The 19680-nt window shown below is 36.6% G+C and overlaps 1 protein-coding gene across 6 annotated transcripts; it reads left to right on the forward strand.

Moving 5' to 3' along the window:
- Window positions 1–1850: 1850 nt before the first annotated feature.
- Window positions 1851–13873, forward strand: LOC141838022 (uncharacterized). 6 transcript variants are annotated; one of them, XM_074725403.1, is made up of 19 exons: window positions 1851–2007; window positions 2552–2742; window positions 5212–5364; window positions 5532–5648; window positions 5715–5799; window positions 6122–6230; window positions 6379–6446; window positions 6549–6674; window positions 6746–6850; window positions 6932–7896; window positions 8892–9095; window positions 9191–9251; window positions 9913–10026; window positions 12659–12772; window positions 12856–12945; window positions 13072–13147; window positions 13255–13376; window positions 13510–13601; window positions 13731–13873. In XM_074725403.1, exons 2-16 carry the CDS (start codon window positions 2648–2650, stop codon window positions 13096–13098), a joined length of 2433 nt encoding a protein of 810 aa, XP_074581504.1. In that variant the 5' UTR covers window positions 1851–2007; window positions 2552–2647; the 3' UTR covers window positions 13099–13147; window positions 13255–13376; window positions 13510–13601; window positions 13731–13873. The 6 variants fall into 6 exon arrangements, with proteins under 6 accessions (XP_074581504.1, XP_074581505.1, XP_074581500.1 ...); XM_074725404.1 differs by lacking the exon at window positions 13731–13873 and having other exon boundaries at window positions 6932–7025; window positions 7107–7896; window positions 13510–13729; XM_074725399.1 differs by lacking the exon at window positions 13731–13873 and having other exon boundaries at window positions 13510–13729.
- The last annotated feature ends 5807 nt before the right edge of the window (window positions 13874–19680 follow it).

Genomic DNA, 19680 nt, shown 5'->3' on the forward strand with positions numbered 1-19680 from the left:
TTCATCTCCGATCGACTCTATGCCTGATTGATTCCATGCCCAACCGTCTCCATGTCAGATTGATTCCATATCCGATCGGTTCCATGTCCGATTGACTCCATGCCCGATCGACTTCATGCCTGATCTGCTCCATATTCGATTGACTCCATGCTGACTGATTCCATGCAGGCATGCTCCATGCACATCCGACATATGGACACACCACTCTCCACATTATACTTCTCATCATTTATTCTTATTTTTCATCTCTGATTGACGGACTGACTTGAGTATCGGAGTGGCTGAGTTAGAACATCTCATGATCTTCATTCTAACCCTCATTCTTCTCTTTGAAGTTTTGTAAGATTGTTCGCTATCTCCGCTACATATGGGTCTTAAGCAGGGGCGGAGCCAAGATTTTTGCCGAGGGGGGGGGCCATTTTTTTAACATCGCATTGTCACACTAATAAAATAAATTTTGAATTAACTAAGAAATAAGTTACATTCAACGCAATCTAAGTTGCGCTCTTCGCTTTTTCATAGACTCAAATTCATCTATGACAGAATTGACATCAAAACTGCGAACAATATCTTTCTCAATATACATTATCAAATAACTTGATAATAAATCATCTTCCATTTTGTTCCGCAACCTATTTTTCACAATTTTCATTGCAGAAAATGCACGTTCTGATTTTGCAGCAGAAACTAGTAGAATCAAAATAAGTCGAATTAATTTGTCAAGAAGAGAATAACTTTCTGATTTTTCTGTCTTCGATAAGACCTGATACAAAATTATGTGCATATTAGTTAGCCATGACTAACCTACAACCAGCGGCGACGTCCAGATCCTCCTCTTCCTCACGGACGTAATGCTGTCGCTCTGGTTCCGGCGCAGCCGCCGGTAGACTCGCATTCCCTCTTCGTCACAGGGGCGGAGCTACAGGGGGGCGACCGCCCGAAGGCGCCCCCTGTAGCTCCACCCCTGGTCTTAAGCGACTCTGTTCAAGTAAGGTGTTCAATGATTTATTGTTAATTTCGATGGGGAAACATATCACAGCAACTAATCCATTTACACTCGTAATGATCGCATCAAACGGAGTGAAATTGACCACGACAATTGAGATCCGAAATAGGGCCACCTTCGCAACGCCTTATCCCTTTTCTTAAAAATTTAATTATTTCGATTAAATCGATTTCAATTTGATTATACAAAATTGAGAGTTTAAAATTTTTAATTTCATAATTCGTGCTGAACTCCATTAAACTGATTAAATCGAATTTGACTATACAAAATTGAAATTTTAAAATCTTTAATTTCATAATTCCTATTCTCTTTCCACATAAATCTTAATTTAATATTATTTTAATTTTTTATTGATTTAATTGGTATTTTAATAGTTTAATTATTTAACTTTTAAATAAAATTCGATGGAATATTCCATCAGATAAAAAATTTAATTTATTTGATTTCGAATTAAACGATTCGACCTATTTAATTATATAATATGAATTAAATATATCTTTATCACATTTTTTTTATCCCAATAAACAGTGGCATAGTCAAAGTCACGAAGTCCAGCACACGGATTAGGATTACAGCAGCCGTGTGGTCAACATTTGCTTCCTTGGGTCCACCTCCCGGTCGAGGAGCCGTCGCGAACCACCCGAGCCGATTCCGGTTCGGTCGAGTTACGCGCACGCGTCGCGTCCTCGCCCGGTGCTCAGAACACTATCTATCCGACTCATTCGCTGCCGTCCGATCTAGATTGGAAGGTCCAAATCGTCGGCGCTTTGTGAAGTATCACGCTAGCTCTCGGTTTATTTAGTTTAGTCCTCGCGAATTCTCCGGTAAAAAGAGATCTCTTTTCGTTTGTACGTGCCCTGGCTGGGAGCCCTAGGTCCTCTTCGCAGCGATCCGCAGGAGTTCTTGCCACATTTGTTAGAGAAGAGATCTACCTGGATCATCGGCGCTTGTTGGATCTGCGCCAAGCTGGATTTGGGTGCTCCTTTTCTCCTATTTGATTGGTAATGAGATCCTTTCATCGCTCCTGATTTATCTAATTCTGGATTTCGATAGTTAGGTTCCATGGTAATTAGGGTGAATTGTGGCTCTTGCTTTGCCCGGTCCTGGGTTCTTGTCATCTTGGAAGTTTGGTTGAGTCGCTGCTTTCTTGATGAGACCTGGGATTGTTGGGGTGGGATTTCCTTTGCGGAAGGATTTTATCGAGAGATCTAATGGAAAAATTCATTTTTTTTCGGTTCTTGTTCCTTTTTTTTTCATGTTGGACTTGATAGGGTAGGAATTTCATTCGGGGGATGACATCGTGGTCTTATTGATGCTGGTAAGAACGATGGTGATGGTTAACTCTATAGATCTCACTATACTTGCGGAGAAAATTGTTTATATCGTGGAATTCCATATCAAACCGGTCTTCTACGTTGTTTTTGATGCATTTTTGTAGGTCTCTAACCTAACAGAATCGGATACTGGTTTCTCTGTTCATTTTTAACTCTTTCATAATTCATGTGGGAGGCTAAAACTTGATTCTACTTTATTATGTATTTTCAGGTTTTGCGCATCTTAAGTGCTAATCGTCAGCTGTTATTTCAGTTAGTAGGTTCAGGTTTTCACTCGGCATTGTTGACTTATTTGAAGCAGGACAGAATGTCAAAAGATGAAATGGCTCGATCTCGGCTAGATGATTCTTATTTCTCATCTTCCACCTCACAGTCCAATCGAGACTGTTTATTTTTGTCCAGGTAAGGAAATATTTCATTGATTATAGGCAATATTGTGAATTTACTATCATTTCCTTTTGTGATTCTAAATGTTTGATAGTTGTTGTGCCTAGCTATTCCTGCAGTTCAGCATCCTATTCTTTGTAATTGTTACATATGCTATGCCTTCAGATATTCGAAGTTAAAATAAAAAAAGGAACCAAAACTATTGGTTTAATCTTCTAGTGATTTCTGTTCGTTAGAGTTTATTCAGACTCTTTAACTACTAAAAATTGTTTAGAGATGTGTATACATCTCTTTTTAGAATTTGAAAACTGTATTGAGCATTCTTTCCCTTGGTTAAATTGATTTTACTTTGAATAATATAAGCTGGCCAAATCAATTTTCATCTGAATAATATAGTCATACAAGGTAAGAGATCCATATGGTTGATAAGAGGGGGAAGGTGACTTGTGCATAAGTAGATTTACTAATGTGTCAAGCATATTGCGAATAATACATGATAAGACGACAAAGCATGCACTTAGACATACATATACAATAATTACAGGTAATAAGAATTGTAACTTGAGGATTTCTATAGTTTCCTTAATTCGAGTCAATCCTGTACATTGATATCTCTTTGCTAAAATTTAACTTAGCTAGTTCCATTAGTATTCCTGATTATAAGCTATCAATATGATCTCACTTAATTTTTTTTTGAAGATTCAAGCTCACTATCCTAGTGTTACCTTCCTAGCAATTATCCAATGTTGATAATGCCACAAGCAATCTGACAAGTTAGCTCAATACTATATTGTTATATTTCTCATAAACAGCTATAAAAATTAGCTCAATTAAATCTTCTTCGTGAAGAATTTATGTACACAGTGCTTGACCTCAAGCTATTACAAGTTCACATTTGATAGGGATCATCGGGCTCCTTCCTCATAGTTGCGTGGTGAATCTGAAAGGTGTTTTTTACAATTTACAGAACACTTTTTTCATAAACCCTTCTCTCATCCTGAGGGAGTATCATTAATAATTCTAAAAGCAAGTAAAATAATATACAAGTCATTCATACTTTAAAGTATCAAAATTCTATCATACATAACAATAAAACATATTCAAGAGTGAGTATATGTGAGATTAGCAATAGAATTTCAAGATAATAAAGTTTTGTGTAGAGTAAAACACAATATGTTTAAACGATTAGAATAATATAAGAATCTTAAAAAATGCATAGAAATGTGTTTATCGTTGAGGATTAGTGATGAGAACTGAAGTGCTTTGTGTGTGTTTGGGGGTGGGGGTGGGGCCTAAATAAATTCATTAAATTCAGCTAAAATAATAAAGTTATAAAGACAAAATCACAATGCCAACACAAGAAATTTTACATTCAAAATTCTAGTTCCTACGCCACAACCTATTGATTTGTAAGGTGAGCCACCCTTTGAAAATCCCAATAATGTTTCTCCTTACTAGATGCGGAGAGACCTCATACAAAAAAAATCTTTCTTTAAAAAGTGTTGTGTTGTGACCACATATATGACATGATGCTTTAAGGAGCATGTCAAACGTCTTATCAACTGAAATTGGACACACGCGATCCTGTAAATATAAACTAGACATATTATTCTTGAAGCCAAAATACTTCACCCACATTTAACTCCTTCAAAATATTCAAACGAGTATAAATGATGATGCTATGGATATCAAGATCGAGATTCTACCTATGAATTGTAAATGATTCATGGAATGAGATCCGATGATGACACGCTAGATCTAAAGATCCTAAAAACTATTTCTTTAGAAAAATATTTGTTATTTAGAATGTGTATATATGTATGTATGTTTATTTATTAACTTTCAATATATACTATTATTAGGAAAAATTCAAAATTTGCCTCATGTTAAATAACATATCATAAATCATATTATCATTTGATGTGCTATGAAAAATGTCTATTTTTTTCCTGAATGGCAAATTTTTAAATGCTCAAACGAATGTAAGTTTATTATTATTATTTTTATGGTGAGGTAGCATAGGATCAGACCATAGTTTCATGAGATCCTATGCTCCGGAATTCAAACTTGGCTTAATTTAAACTAGATCAAAACCCACCACAAACCTTTACCTAACTGATTGCTAAAAAATAATATGACCCTGAGTCTAGCTCAAGCATGCTAGTATTCTAATATAATAATAGAGCAATCACAGGTTGTGTTTGTCATTTCTACATCTCTACTTTGCATGATTGCTTATATTGATTGTTAATCATGCCATGTGAAGCTATGATTAATTTGATATGGATGGCTGAGGTGTGCTATCTGTTATAAAGAATTTGTGATTTCTATAATAGTCTACCTTTCTAGAACAGCATACTAGTCTAACAGGTAATAACTTACTTTTATCTATTTTATTATATGTAATCTATTAACTTCTTATCTGTTCCCTTGTTTATTTCTTGAATCCTAGGCCTTCTAATTGATACATTTTTTCTCCTCCAGTCATAAAAATGTTTCCCAGCTGTTGGCATGGAGAGAGATTTCTCCTCGAGCAAAGAACAGTAGGAAGCGGCTTTGGGGAGAAGGTTTAGTCTGTAGAGCTGATTGCGGTGGGCCAAGATGTAACATAGATGTTAAACATGCTTTGATGTCTTGGTAAATTAATCTTCAATTATCATTCTGTGCAGTATTTGGCTTATAAGTCTTGAAACCTACAATAAGATTCAATTATTCATAATTTTGTTTTTAGCCATTGGAAGAAATGGTCAACGTTATCTGTCAAACTCAGCTCTTAATGTTCATGTGGCAAATTATATGCTCAGGGTAGAGGCAGAGTCATTGCATCATTTGTCAGCCAAGTATTGCCCTCTTGTGCCACCTCCAAGGTCCACCATTGCAGCAGCATTTAGTTCTGATGGAAAAATACTTGCTTCCACCCAGTAAGTTGATGTCTCTTGTTCTACTTTGATTTTCAGTTAATAGCTTGACTTGCTAAATCCTTGCAGTGGCGACCATACCGTTAAGATAGTTGATTGCCAAACTGGAAAATGTATAAAGGTGCTAAGTGGCCATCGGCGAACACCTTGGGTGGTATGTGTACACTATAGACTTGCTATCATTGTAAATTTATTGCCATATAATAACTTTGTGGTTTCCAAATTCTCTCATGTTATTTTCTATCCAAATGTATTGTTTTTTTTTTCACTTACAATGGGTTTACTGCACAAATCGAGACAGTTCTCTTAAACCCCTCTGCTCCCCACATCAAGATCTTGATTTGCCCATCTTCATATTTTCAACACTTTTTGATCAGCTGCGATTTAAGATGCTTTTTTTTTCTTTTGTTAATATATAAGGCTCTGGAGAGCAATCATTGTCTTGCCCTTCATTTCTTTTTCACTTTTTTCTTCAGGTTCGGTTCCATCCATTGTACTCGGATATACTTGCCAGTGGCAGCTTGGATCATGAAGTTCGTCTTTGGGATGCACAAACTTCTAGCTGTATAGGGTCACGTGACTTTTGTAATTTATTCTGCCAAACTCCTATTTATGCCTAGCTGTGCAATAATCATTTTTGTTTAGTTTGATCCATTTCTATTAATGCTGTGTCATCGTTTAAGCTTATATAAAGGTATTGATAGACATGTTTGAATATTATTTCTGTCTGCAGATCGCCCAATTGCTTCTATTGCTTTCCATGCTCAAGGAGAGTTCCTTGCCGTTGCTTCAGGTCATAAAGTGAGTTTTTTCCCTTTCATTTATCATTGATCTTTCTTTGATTTTGGTATATTTTATGAAGGTATTGAATCTATGTTTTAACAATCCTAAAATACATGTTAGCTTTACATATGGAACTACAAGAAAAAAGGAGAGGCATCCTCACCAACAATTGTGCTAAAGACCCGTCGTTCTTTGAGGGCTGTTCATTTCCATCCCCAGGCTGCTCCTTTTTTGTTAACAGCTGAGGTTGCATAATGTCGTTTATAAACTCTTGCATGTTTATAATTTCTTCTTTCTTAATTTTATAATTTTTGCAGGTTAATGATCTTGATTCTCCTGATTCACCATTGACTGTTGCAACATCATCTGGTTATTTACACTATCCCCCTCCAGCCATTGTCTTTGCAAACAGGGACAGAAATGTATGTCTACATTTGCAACCGAAGTTTCTTTTCCACCTTTTTACTTGCTCTTACAACCTTGTAACTGATGTGCCTGAGCAGAGTGGGAGGACTAGTGGCTCGGGAAGTGCTGCACAAAGATTAGAATCTTCTTCTAATCTCACTGGTCGACAGAGCCCGGATTTCCAAAACCATAGTGAGAACACTATAATTCCTATGGATATAGATTCTGCTTCAACAGCTGTGAATGAGGGTGTAATTGCTGATTCTTTTTTAGCTGGAACTGAGGCCATGATGTCTCCAATCACAGAAAGAATTGAGACCACTGAGCTACAGACTACATTAGGATTGCACCCAACGAGCTCTGGTGCTGCTGAGAGGATGGATGCTTCATTCAATGTACCTGAGTCTAATGTGGCCGTGCACAATCCTATACGGCAGTCCAGGTTGGGTTTAGATGAACCTCCTGCCTCAGTTTCCACAAGCTCCTTCCGAAGGGCTGACATACAGATGACCGTCAGAAATATAGACAGTGGACACTTTCATCATGTTATTCCTTCCAGTGATCCAGCATACTGGGAGTTGCCTTTCCTGCAAGGTTGGTTGATTGGTCAAACTCATGCTGGTTTGCATGCATCGTTACCAGTTGACAGTGCTTTGCATGGGAACTCAATGGCTCTTCATCTAACCGGTTCTGGTTTGTTAACATCTGAGTTGCCTGATGCACAGAATATTGATTCAACTACTTTGACAATGGCAACTGCTGTTGGCCAGTCTAGGGTATCTGGCCGATCAGGTTCTCGCCAACGATCACGTTCTCGCCAGATGGCTGGTATAGGTTCCGGAGAAGGTTCCTTATCAACTAATTTCCAAACTGACGAAACTGCATCTAATGGTGGTTCTAACGGTATCGAGTCCGAGATTCATAGATCATTAGCTGCGGCTGCAGCAGCTGAATTACCTTGCACAGTTAAATTGAGAATATGGTTCCATGATATTCTAGACGCATGCAGTACCTTAGAATCTGATAGATGCCGTTTAACTATTCCAAATGCTGTCCTTTGCAGGTTAAATTGCTTACCTTTTGTTTACGTTTCTTAATGACGTCTGGACCATCTCATTTGTGGTTATGGGGAAACATAGTACTCTTTAGTGGCAGTAAATCTTTTCTCAATCTACAAAGTACCAAGTGACAGTTTAGCAGAGGATGAAGATTTTTAAACTAGAGTAGTACCAATATGGATTGTGTGTTTTAACTGTTTGGTTTATGAACTGCGATGTGTCATTCAAGTGCGTTTACTTAGGCTGTATGGTTTATTCAGAAGGGAGATCTGATATGGTGATGGTACTTAGATTGGAGATTAAAAGAAAGAATGAGATGTTACTTATTGAAGGCCTTATACTTGCCACATCTATGTTGTCATCCTATCTTCTCTGCCACCTTTTTGATGATTCTATATCCTTGTTTCACTATCTCAAGCACTTTCAAACCTGAAACTGAAATGAATCATTCTGCTTCCTGACTTGTGTAAACAATTTCTTACTTGTCCCTCCTACACAGACCTCATTGGCATTAGTGGATCCCTAATATTGCTGCAGCATAATGGGCATATTTCATAACTAAAAAATGTCAGTATTATCATCGTTCTTACATTTATACTGACAATAAATGAGTTTGCCATTCCAAATTGGACCTGATTGCTGTTTAAACATGCATCCTTCCCTCAAATAATTTTCTATCTGACTTTAAGGGGCATGAGTAAGCATAATGAAATGTAAATCTAGAACTTCTTGCTTCTTTAGTCTAGCTTCTTTTATCGCGCATGCCTGACTAGAAAATTGATGTTTGAGTTGAAGTTGATGTCATAGTTCTATTAATAATGACGAGATTCTGTGTTAAGATTAATGAGGAGATGGACTTTAATTATTGTGATATTCTGTGCTTTGCTTAACTTCATTTGGGGGATTTTTTTATTCTAGTTTGTATATGGGTGTTAAATACCTCGGATTTATGTTTTTAGTTAGATGTTTGTTGATGATTGGATGCTTCTAATTTCGACAGTGAAATGGGCACCCACTTTTCTCCATGTGGGCGATTTCTGGTAGCTTGTGTTGCCTGTTTGGTGCCTCATTTGGAAGGTGATCCAAGTTTCAACTCGCAGATGCAGCATGGTGGTACAGGGCTTGCTACATCACCAACACGACATCCAATTCCTGCTCACCAAATTATGTATGAGCTTCGCATCTATTCTCTAGAAGCAGCTGCGTAAGAATCTCAGAAACTTGTATGCCTGGTATTTATACAAGGTAAATTTTCTTCAGTTATTGATACCATCCCATGGTTCATTTTGTTCTTTGTAGTTTTGGAAAGATCTTGTCTTCAAGGGCAATCAGGGCTGCCCATTGTCTCACATCCATTCAGGTCAGTACAGGAATCAATTTTTTTTTTTGATATTTTGAATAAAATATAAGCAGTTCAATGTGCAAGTTATTTGTGGGATGAAGGAAAAGATCTAAATCTTGTGATATTGAGGTAGATGTTGATACAAAATCATCAAAATGGTTTTCGATAATTGCTTATGCTTTAGTCCTGAGTGTACATGTCACGTGCAATCTGTACTTAGCCTGCTGGTGGATTCTTATAGTGTCATTGTGGAAATCTTTTTGTAATCTTATTTCCTTTTGGATTTCCTCCCCTCATAGGAAATGCCCCTTAATCTTTAAGGATTATGATTCAGAAAAAGGCATGCACACAGTATACTTATAAATTGAAGGAATAGGAGATCTAAAAAGCCCAAGTACACTATATTCTCACAGATTGTACGAATGAGTAGAATATTCACTTTAAGCTTCTCACATCTTGGGGTTGAGCAGCAGTCAGCCAGTATTACATTGGTTGCAGGTCATAACAGTATAATATGGTTGTAGCTTGGAGCCAGCATTACATTTAGTTGAGAATTTATGCATCCATATGTTTAATCAAGTTTGTTTACATGATAACCTCTGCAATTTATTGGTTTCCCTGTGAACCACACATACATTTTTAATATCTCTGATCAATATTTTTAATTGTTTTTATGCAGTTTTCACCTACATCAGAATACATACTATTAGCATATGGTCGGCGGCATAATTCACTTCTAAGGAGCATTGTAATTGATGGAGAGACTGCAGTACCTATCTACACAATTTTGGAGGTAAAATAAGTTGATCCCTTCATTTTTCCCAAAGCTTAACTCATTCCTTTGCTAATTTTTAAAATTTTAACTTAGTTTCTGATCATTTATTATTCTGTTGGACTAACCCATAGGCTATTAATTCAAACTAGTTTCATGTTTTGGTTAGTTCATCCACGTCTTCTCTCCCTCTTCTTTCTTCCTTTGCTGAATTTGTGAATCCTTCTGTTCAAATGCTTGCCTCGTCCAGATTGGCCATGCACTTTGCATCTTCTTGGTACAAGCTTCTCCTTGGTGTAAGACCTTGTGTAAGCCCTTGCTCTGTGAGAATCCCTATAGATTGATTCAAACTTCTTCCCGATGCCCACAGATCTCCTCTGACTCTTCTTGATGGCTCATCCATGTAATGCCCTCCTTGCAGGCTGATTCTCTCACACTGATGCTGACATCCTCATCATCCTCTCCCATGATGGCAATAAAGCACGGTTGTATTGTCTTTGTGGTTGTGACACCTGGGGATTCACTACATTGTCATATGCCTCCTAAACAGTGGCTGTCCGCACAAACACCTCCCACATCCTAGATGCTACTGGACCTTTGCCAATGCAAGGTCTACAATGACACTTTCTTCTCAATGCACAAAAAAAAAACTCACCTAGGTTTGGTTGCACAGTCAAGCCCAATCAAGAATTTGTATCTAGGATCTCTCTTTATCCTAGTTTTATTTCATATTTCCTCTTCTTATATCTTTTCTTTGTTGATCTACTGATTTAAAGTTGAAGGGATTCTCAAATGTGTTCTCCATTAATTATTTTCAAAGTTTTGCTTAATTGTGTTTTCATGTTCATGTCTTAGTCTGCAAAATCTGATCCTTTTTTTTATGAGAGTTTTTGTAGTTATGTAACAAACTGGACATAGTATGTATCCTCCTGCTTGACGGGTGAGGAGTAGAGGTATTTGGTTAATAGGGTTGATGGTATAGTGAGTTTAGTCCCACGTTGATTTATGTCTTTTACATTAAGTCCTTAATAATGTAATCATTCCCTTAGAGCAGATGCATAAAATTTGTTTTCCCCACATACAACTGCCTTAATAGATGAACCACACCCAGTGTCTCACAGAAGCTGCTCATTGGAGCTGATGTCCTAAATCATGGCCCATAATGGGAAATATGGAGTAGTGGTCTAAGAATGCTATTCCCCCATATTATGGTAAAAATGGCAATAAGTTGGGTGAGCCTAATTGGGTACCATGCTTGTTCACAGTCCCGCCTTCCAAACAGGTTCTAGGTTTTCCTTTCATTTGTAGGCCTCGATGGGCCAGATGGGGAGGGTTAAACCAAGTTACCTTCCCTTGCACGCTTCACCTTTCTGACAAAATACCTCCATTACTGTGTTTGTAATTGTCAACATTAGCAAAAACCTTCTGTGGTGAGCACAACTCAAAATTGGCCTGGTTGTATATCAGCACTGCATTTTTGCATAGGAAGTAGCTGTCATGTTATCAAAATTCTAAGGATGGAGGAGAGCAACACTCCTGAGAGCTTATAGTGTCTCAATTAGGTTCTTTTTCTTTGTAATTAAATATTGGAGAATTTCAAGAAAGATGAACCTAAACTCATCTAGTCATATTAACATGTTAGTAGACATTAGGTTTTCTATATAAAAGAGCAGTCAGATGCATGAAGCTCTTGCCAATGTGGGATCTTAGGGAAGATCTATTGTACGAACCTTATTCCACTTTGCAAGAGGTTGTTTCTGAGATTCAAACCCGTTCCATATGCTAAACCATATTCTTTTCTGTTAAACATATTATGAGTTAATTGTGATAAACAGAAGATATTTGATAAACTGTTTAACATATTTGTTCCTTCTTAAAATACAATTTTGTTGCAGTACTATTTATTACCTTCATTGCATATTCTTTCTAGTTGCTTCATTCTGTTAATTTACTTTTCTACATGTTTGTATTATTCTTTGTATTATAGATAAAAATCAAGCATCTGGTATACATATAGAGAGAGTATCTAATGGTCGATTTAAGCCCAAATTCACATAATAATTTGAATAACTATCACAAGCTTATGTTATATGTAATACAAAGCTTATTCAAGAATAGCAACTATAAGAATATAAAGAAGTTTAGGATAATTTGACCTATCCGTTTATTTTGCTATCTTTAGTTGTCATTGTCTTATCTCGCTAAGTTTGTTTTGCCAATTTTATACTTTGATCACCCATACAAAGTATAAATATCAAGGACAACTACAAGTCATGATTCCCATCAAATTATCTTTGGTGTTATTTAGTGGAAGAGAATATAAGATGATTCTGTGTTTTATTCTTGATAGCAGGCATGCTGCTTGTACATTATGGCTAACCAATCCTGTGAAGCACATGCTTTTGATTTGAAGTTTATTTTTCTATTTTTTGTTCGCAACCTGAAAGAGAGACCAGGAATGTTATTGATTTCTGGTACTTGTGTTTCCTGTATATATTTATGTGACCTTTTATATTAATTGAGATTTTTTTTCCTTCTATTGCTATAATGTGCTCAAGAATGACACCTTTCTACTCGTGTGTTAGTACAATTGGCAAAGTGCTTCCTTTTTGCTTCTTTCATCGGATTCTGATTTGGTATACTTCCTAAACAGGTTTATAGAGTTTCAGATATGGAGCTTGTCAGAGTCCTTCCTAGTGCAGAAGATGAGGTTAATGTCGCATGCTTTCACCCTTTGGTTGGAGGAGGTCTAGTTTATGGAACCAAGGTGGAGAGCTCATTCAGTCGAATCCTTTAGGATCTGGTTCTTTTCATTCTTTACTGTATAAGCTTTTTTATGTCAAAGTGCAGGAAGGCAAGCTTAGGATTCTCCGGTACGATGGAGCACATTTCGCAAATTGTAGGAGTTCTAATTCCGTTCATGAGGAAAATATGACTGAGGTATTGATTTTTCAGCGTTTCACTCATTTCTTCATACAAGTAAGATCAGGGAATATTGAACTTGCAAAGTTCACATGTAAGCTGAAAATGGTTCGATCTTTATGTTGCGTTTCTTGTCTCCTGCAGATCCAGGAATATGCTTTAGAATGTTGAAAGGTAGAAAATTGCTCTGAACGGCGTCGCCTGCTCTGTTTTTTACTCGGTATATACTTTCTTTCTTTTTTTCATTTTAAGATGCTGCTTTTCAATCGTTCAATAGAGAAGAAAATCTATGCTCATCCGTTGTCTCTCCATTGGTGGCATATGCAGGTCAATAAATTTGTACAGAAGTTTCTCAAAAAAAACATATATATATATATATCGCTTCGGTGGTTCTTCTTCGATTTAACAACTCGCACCGGAACATTATCTCACAACTGATGTCGAATTCGGTAGGTGAAAATGAATCGAAGTCATTCTGCGTTATCAAAACCAAGTAAAATTATCCTGACAGACAGAACCATCGCAAGATATGCATGTGATGGAGTTGATAGAGTATTTGATGATTATCGAATTCTGATTCAGGGACGAAGCAGGTCTTTGGAACGCACCTAAATCTTGGGAGAAAGAACGATGATCGATCGGTCTTGAAGCTCATGATGCGGCCTCTTGTTGTTGTAATCCTCTCCTCTTCTTCTTTTGTTTCCCCCCTAACCCATTTTCCTTTTAACTCGATGCAAAATGCATACTTAACTCTTTCAGTTGTCTTGTACATTTCATGTATGATTAACATTAATTCGTTTCAGGGACTCGTGTTAAACACATGAATGTGGGTGGTGTGGCCGTTTTTCCCATTTAAAGTGAGAACAAAAAAAATTTCTGCTTCAGCATCGCAAGAAATCGATATGAATAATATAAAACGTAATTATAATATTTATATAGTTTTGTTTGTGTATGCTTCGCATGTATAATTAATGCTCTCTATATTAAACTAGATGCTATCTATATAAATATTTATAATATTTATATAATTTCATGTATAATTTTGTTTGAAAATCTTAATTGGCTGCATCAGTAATGGTCCATTTGCTTATTAGGAAATAATAATAATAAATTTTGAATTAAGCTTTTAAAACCCAAATTTACTTGTCCCAGTCTATGTAACTAAAAGTAATTAAGCTTTAAATTATAGGTTCATTATATCTGAATAGTTGAAGAATACAACATATAATTAATTGAAATCCAAACATAACGCCAATATTTTCCAATCACAAACTTGATTAGTACTCATTAAGCAAGTCATTAGTATTTCTGTATTTGCACAAAATGAGAAAAAAAAAGACAGAAAAATTATATTTGTTAGTTTAATTCATAGATAAATGATTTTATTGAAATATGGTGTGAGTAAATTTTATTTTTGTTACACTAAAAGTTGACTCGGGTCAATTGTTAGATTGTATATTAAATACAATAAGTTAGAGTGACGACGAGCTGTATTTTAATTTTGTTGTTTTTTGAATAGGAGTATAAATGCATTTAAAACAAAGAAATTGATTAATTAATTAATTATGGCGTGGGGCCATTAACTGGTTAGTTGGTACAAGTCTGACTTTTATTAATATAATATTGGTCAACAGTTCGTACAAGCTTGACTTCTATTAGTCAACAAATTAAAAACGTGGCATTAATGGATAGATCGAAAAACATTGTTATCACTTACAAAATTTTAAAGTTCCTTCACTTTCCGTTAGTTAATTTGTAGGTATTATTTTTTTTACAATTTACTGAATTATTAGGCATCTAATTTTTTAAATATTCAAGTCTCGTACTTTACTTTTAAAATTATTAAACTATACAGTAATTTTTCAAAATACAAAATAAAATAATAATAGATAACTTGTTAGATGGCTCGACCATTGGTCGGCGCCATCAGCGGAAATCTATCACCTGCGCGGGTTTTTTTAAAAAAATTATTATTTTCTGTTATTTTTTTATTAATCTATTCGAACCTGCGCGCGTTTTTTTGTTGTTATCATTATTATTTTCTGTTATATTTTTTATAAACAGACCGAAAGATGCGCGCTTTTTTTTTTGTTATTATCATTATTATTTTCTGTTATATTTTTTATAAACAGACCGACTGTTGCTCGCGTTTATTCCGAAGAAACTGGAGACTGCCGACTGCTGAGTGAGAGAGCGAGCGATTTGTTCATCTCCATCGGCAAAGCATTAGACCAGTCCCGTGACTCCGACGATCGACGTTCTCCATGACGACATCTTCTTCTCTCGACCACTGGCGGGGCTTCTTCCGGGCGGCCGGCGACTCGGACATCTTCCACGTCATCCGACAAGCCATACGCGTCGCTGCCTCCGATCACCCGGACGAGTTCAAGAGCCGGCGGGATGAGATTGCACAGATGCTCTTCGCCGTGCCGAAGGCCAACGAGGGCCGCCGCGGAAACGCCGCCGTCAAAACAATCGAGGTGAAAGCGATAGAAGATAAGGAGGATGACGGCCGTGGCAACGCCGTCAAAGCGATCGAAGTCAAATCGATCGAGGAGAAGGAAGATGACGGCCGTGTCAACGTCATCAAAGCGATCGAGGTCAAAGCTATCGAGGAGAGGGAGGAGGACTCTGGCCGTGGCAACGCCGTCAAAAGCGGTGGTGCTTTATTCCTGCCACTGACTCCCTCTGAGGAACAGAAACCAGAGCGTGCTGCTGTCGCCGTTGGTGAAGAACAAACAGATACGATGAGGCGAGAAACCTGGAAGCTACTGTCAGTTTCAAAAAATGGCAAGATTCGTTTTAAAAGATGTCTCCACGACCAAACGAAGCCATCGGAGCCACAAAGAACATCGACAGAGCATCCACCAGAGCCTCCTGTGATTGCACCTGAGCCTAGCAACCAGGAAGGATCGCTTCCAACATTCACAGAGCAACAACCTGAGCCTGATCCTGTGATTGCTCCATCCACAAGACATCCACAAGGCAGGTCACAGAGAACATCCACAGAGCTTCAACCTGAACCTCCTGTGCTTGCTAGTGTTGCTCAACCTGCAGAGCTTCCCAGATTGCCAAACATGTTTCTAGATGTAAGTTTAGCCATTAATATAAGTTTCTCACTTAATTTATATATAGCTAGCTAGTCGTTTAAAAAGAATTATCAATTGTATTTTTTTGTTTTGTTTTAACAATTCAAATGTCTTGATCAGGACGCATCGCTTCGATCTAAGCTGGAAACGTCAAAGCGCAAGCTTCGCGAAGGCTACCAACAAACTGAAAACGGTATGTACGTTGGATTCAATTTAATTATTTATTTCTGTGCGAGTTGAGTATTTGATATATATATATATATATAATGTCTGGTGAAGGAAGAGTAGTAGTGACATGCATGTTTACTTGATATATGCAGCGAAAAGGCAGCGAAAGATACAAGTAATTCAACCTCGAGAGGTACCCAAGGACAGCAGTAAAAGGCCTCCCCTGTTTAAGAGCTTGGGAACTTGGCTACGATAATTCTATCTTTCAAGCTGCTTCCGGAGCTCCAGTTGCTCCCTCGCTCGCTCGCTTCTGCACGTGAAATCTTGATGTGTACAGAAACCATCCACCACTTATAGCAAACCAATTAGCTATTTGGTCTATACATGCATGTTTCTTTTAGAACATGCATGTACTTATGTTTTTGTTTCTGGATGTGTTTGTTCTAAACAATTTCATTTCATTTGACAATAATTAGTTAAGATTTATTTATCATTATCGCGTGATGAGTGCTCAATTACCTTAATATGATTCATGGAGAGTTTTGTTGAGAATAAAACGCTAATTAACAAAAGAAGCACTTGTAGCTAGAAATAGTGCACACACTACTGCCCCCATCGTATTGTTCATTCGATCACAATGGGCGAAAGTAATGATTTGGTTATTTTGTTTCCAAGCTTGGATGGTCTTTAGGTCTTGTGTATGTTGGTTAATTGGGCATTTTGAAGATCCATCAACGATTCTATACGCCTAGAGATTGGGATGCAAGTGAGTTCAAGGCCCAATTTGATGCTTCAAATTGTGATCATGTTAAGTTTGATAGTATTTTTTCTCTAATCAACACTAGTTGTGATCATTTTATCAATCAAATACATTCTCAATCAAGTTGAATACAACCAATCAACATGTGCATTTCAAGAACATCTAATACAATTACCCAAGCCACCGTGCGCGAATTTAGGGTTTCACAACGAGCATGTGCGAGTGGTCATACCCGGGACATCGATTGCATAAACTAAGACCAAATGACCATGATCCAATATTCCATTTGGCTAGGAAGATGACACATTAGTTGTTCCACAAGGGTACATACATAGAACCTCCCTAGCTATATATCATAGAGGACTAGCAATGTTTACATGAGATGTTAATTAATGCCCTATTCTCTTCTGCAGCAGCAATGCTCAGTAATTAATATTGAGTGAGAAGACAACAGGACCACAATTCCACAACACAATTAATTCAATGGAATTGAATGGGCACATGCATGGACCACAAACTTGCTAGCTCAACTTTTGCTCCTAGGGTTTTGCAAACACATGCTCTAGGGTTTACCATCAAGGCCATCTTTGCATGGGGAATTGGCACTAGACCATGTAGGCTAGCTGAGTATGAGTTTGGACATCCAAATTAAAGCAGTGAGTGATGGTCATAAGAACCTTAACAGTTAGAATTTAGGGCAACTAATTTAACCATGAAGATTACTGTAAATTTTGTGTGAATCATCTCACTGTCTCCTCCAATCCTATGCCTTGCAGCAGCTGAATGCATGCCACCCTATAATAAGTACAACCTGACCCTAAACCCTAATCAGCCATGTAGCACTGCAAATCTAAAGTAGTGTTCTAAAACCAGATTCAGATGTTGAGCATGGAATGGTTCATTTTAATAAAAACTCCTACATTCATTATCCCAAATAGGACAAATATCCTTGAGGATAAGCACATCACTTGGTCTCCTATAAATCCCTCTTTGTTACTTATTTACTATTGCCTTTGTCTTCCTCAAGATATACTATTTTATTCCTTGTACATCTTGCAACAACAACCATAACTCCACCATTTCATTCTTTCTTCCCCCTCTATAAGTCCCTACTGCTTGTGGGGCATGAGTCACATAATCCTCCTACTGCTTTACCTTTCTCTCTCTCTCTCTCTCTCTCTCTTTCTTTCTATCTTTCTTTTGGTGATTTAGTGTTTTTGTGCCTTTAGTTGGGAAGTCTTCTTCATCTACAGGTTTGCCAAGTTGCACCCTGGTGCATGCAACTGTTGTTCAGGTTTTGAGAGGTTCTCCAAACAAGATTTTAACCTCCTTTTATTCTTCTTTCTTTCTTTCAATAGGTCAAGGTTTCTCATCCAAAAGGCTTATGCTTTCCTTTCTTTCTTGTGCTTGTTTGTTTCATCAGAATCATGTTTTTTCCCCTACAATTATGTTCAGTATATATTGGTGCTGACCTAGATTCTCATGTGCCCCTTGTTCCCTCAAACAATTAACTCCATCTCTCTAGCTCTCTATCTATCTTTAGATGTATGTTTCTCTATATCTCTAGATCTCCTTTTTCTTAATTTCCTTAAGAGTTCCACAAGCAGATTAAAAATGTCCTGGGGAACGAGTGAAGCTGCCAGCATGATCTAGCTCTGAATCGCCACAACATAAATCGACTTGTCGATCGATCGGTTTGATCGTTGCTAGGTCATGCTGTGCCAGCCTCACTCCTTCGTTTGTTGGCATGCATGCCCAAGAAGGTGAAGAACAAGATGCCTGGAAATTAATATGTAAGTATATATGTTCCTTTTCATTTCCTGATCAGGTTCCTAAGATTCTGATTAACAATATTTAGTCTGATTTTTATATGTTTTTCATGATTAACTAAGTGAAACTAATTAATTAGCATTGGATCCAAAATCTTAGTATGGAATATCTTCAGATCCTTGCAGCTAGATGGAGAAGAAATTAAATGACTTAATTAATTTCATGTTTGTTGTATGCTGAGAACAGTGATTTATTATTTGCTGATGTTGTCAGTCAAAAGATAATATAAAGATTAATCTCATTCAAAATGTCGACAATTAGCTTCTTGTTTTAGATTTTTTTTTCTCTTTTCTTTTCCATTTAAATTGTCTTATAATTATCATGTATAATTCATTAATGGCACATCTATAATAGACTTACTATTGAAAAGATGTTAATAAACATATCATTATATATAAGCCAAGGGGAATAGTGCTTCAAGCCATAATAATGCTATTTTTAAAAAATAATTTTATTATCTTTCCTTCCTTTTAGGTTTTATTTTTAAAATATTACACATTCAAATGTCAAAATAAATAAATTTTATTTTAAAAAATTAAATAAACATCATAATTAAAAATTAGTCACTATCATTAAATGTTCAGGTTCAAATTAATACATTTAATTTGTTTTAAAATTGAATATAATATTGTGAATTAGAATCATATATATTTATGCAAGATATTAAGGTTTAAGATGATATATTTGTAAAATAAAATATATAAAGTAAATAAGTTCAGCACTCTTATTTATTTATTTATAAAATAACATTTTATTATTTTAAATTATGTTAATGTATTTCATTTTACACCCTCATAGTTTCTAAATTCGAAAATACACCCTACTCTCCCCACCCGATCAAAGCGCTTCTGGTTTGACTCATTCTTAGGGCTGTAAACGAGTCGAGCCGAGCTCGAGCCAGCCTTG

This window comes from Curcuma longa, chromosome 11, assembly GCF_044706935.1.
Source record: "Curcuma longa cultivar G26 ecotype Majalengka, Jawa Barat chromosome 11, ITB_CL_G26_1.1, whole genome shotgun sequence".
Classification (NCBI taxonomy): Eukaryota; Viridiplantae; Streptophyta; class Magnoliopsida; order Zingiberales; family Zingiberaceae; genus Curcuma; species Curcuma longa.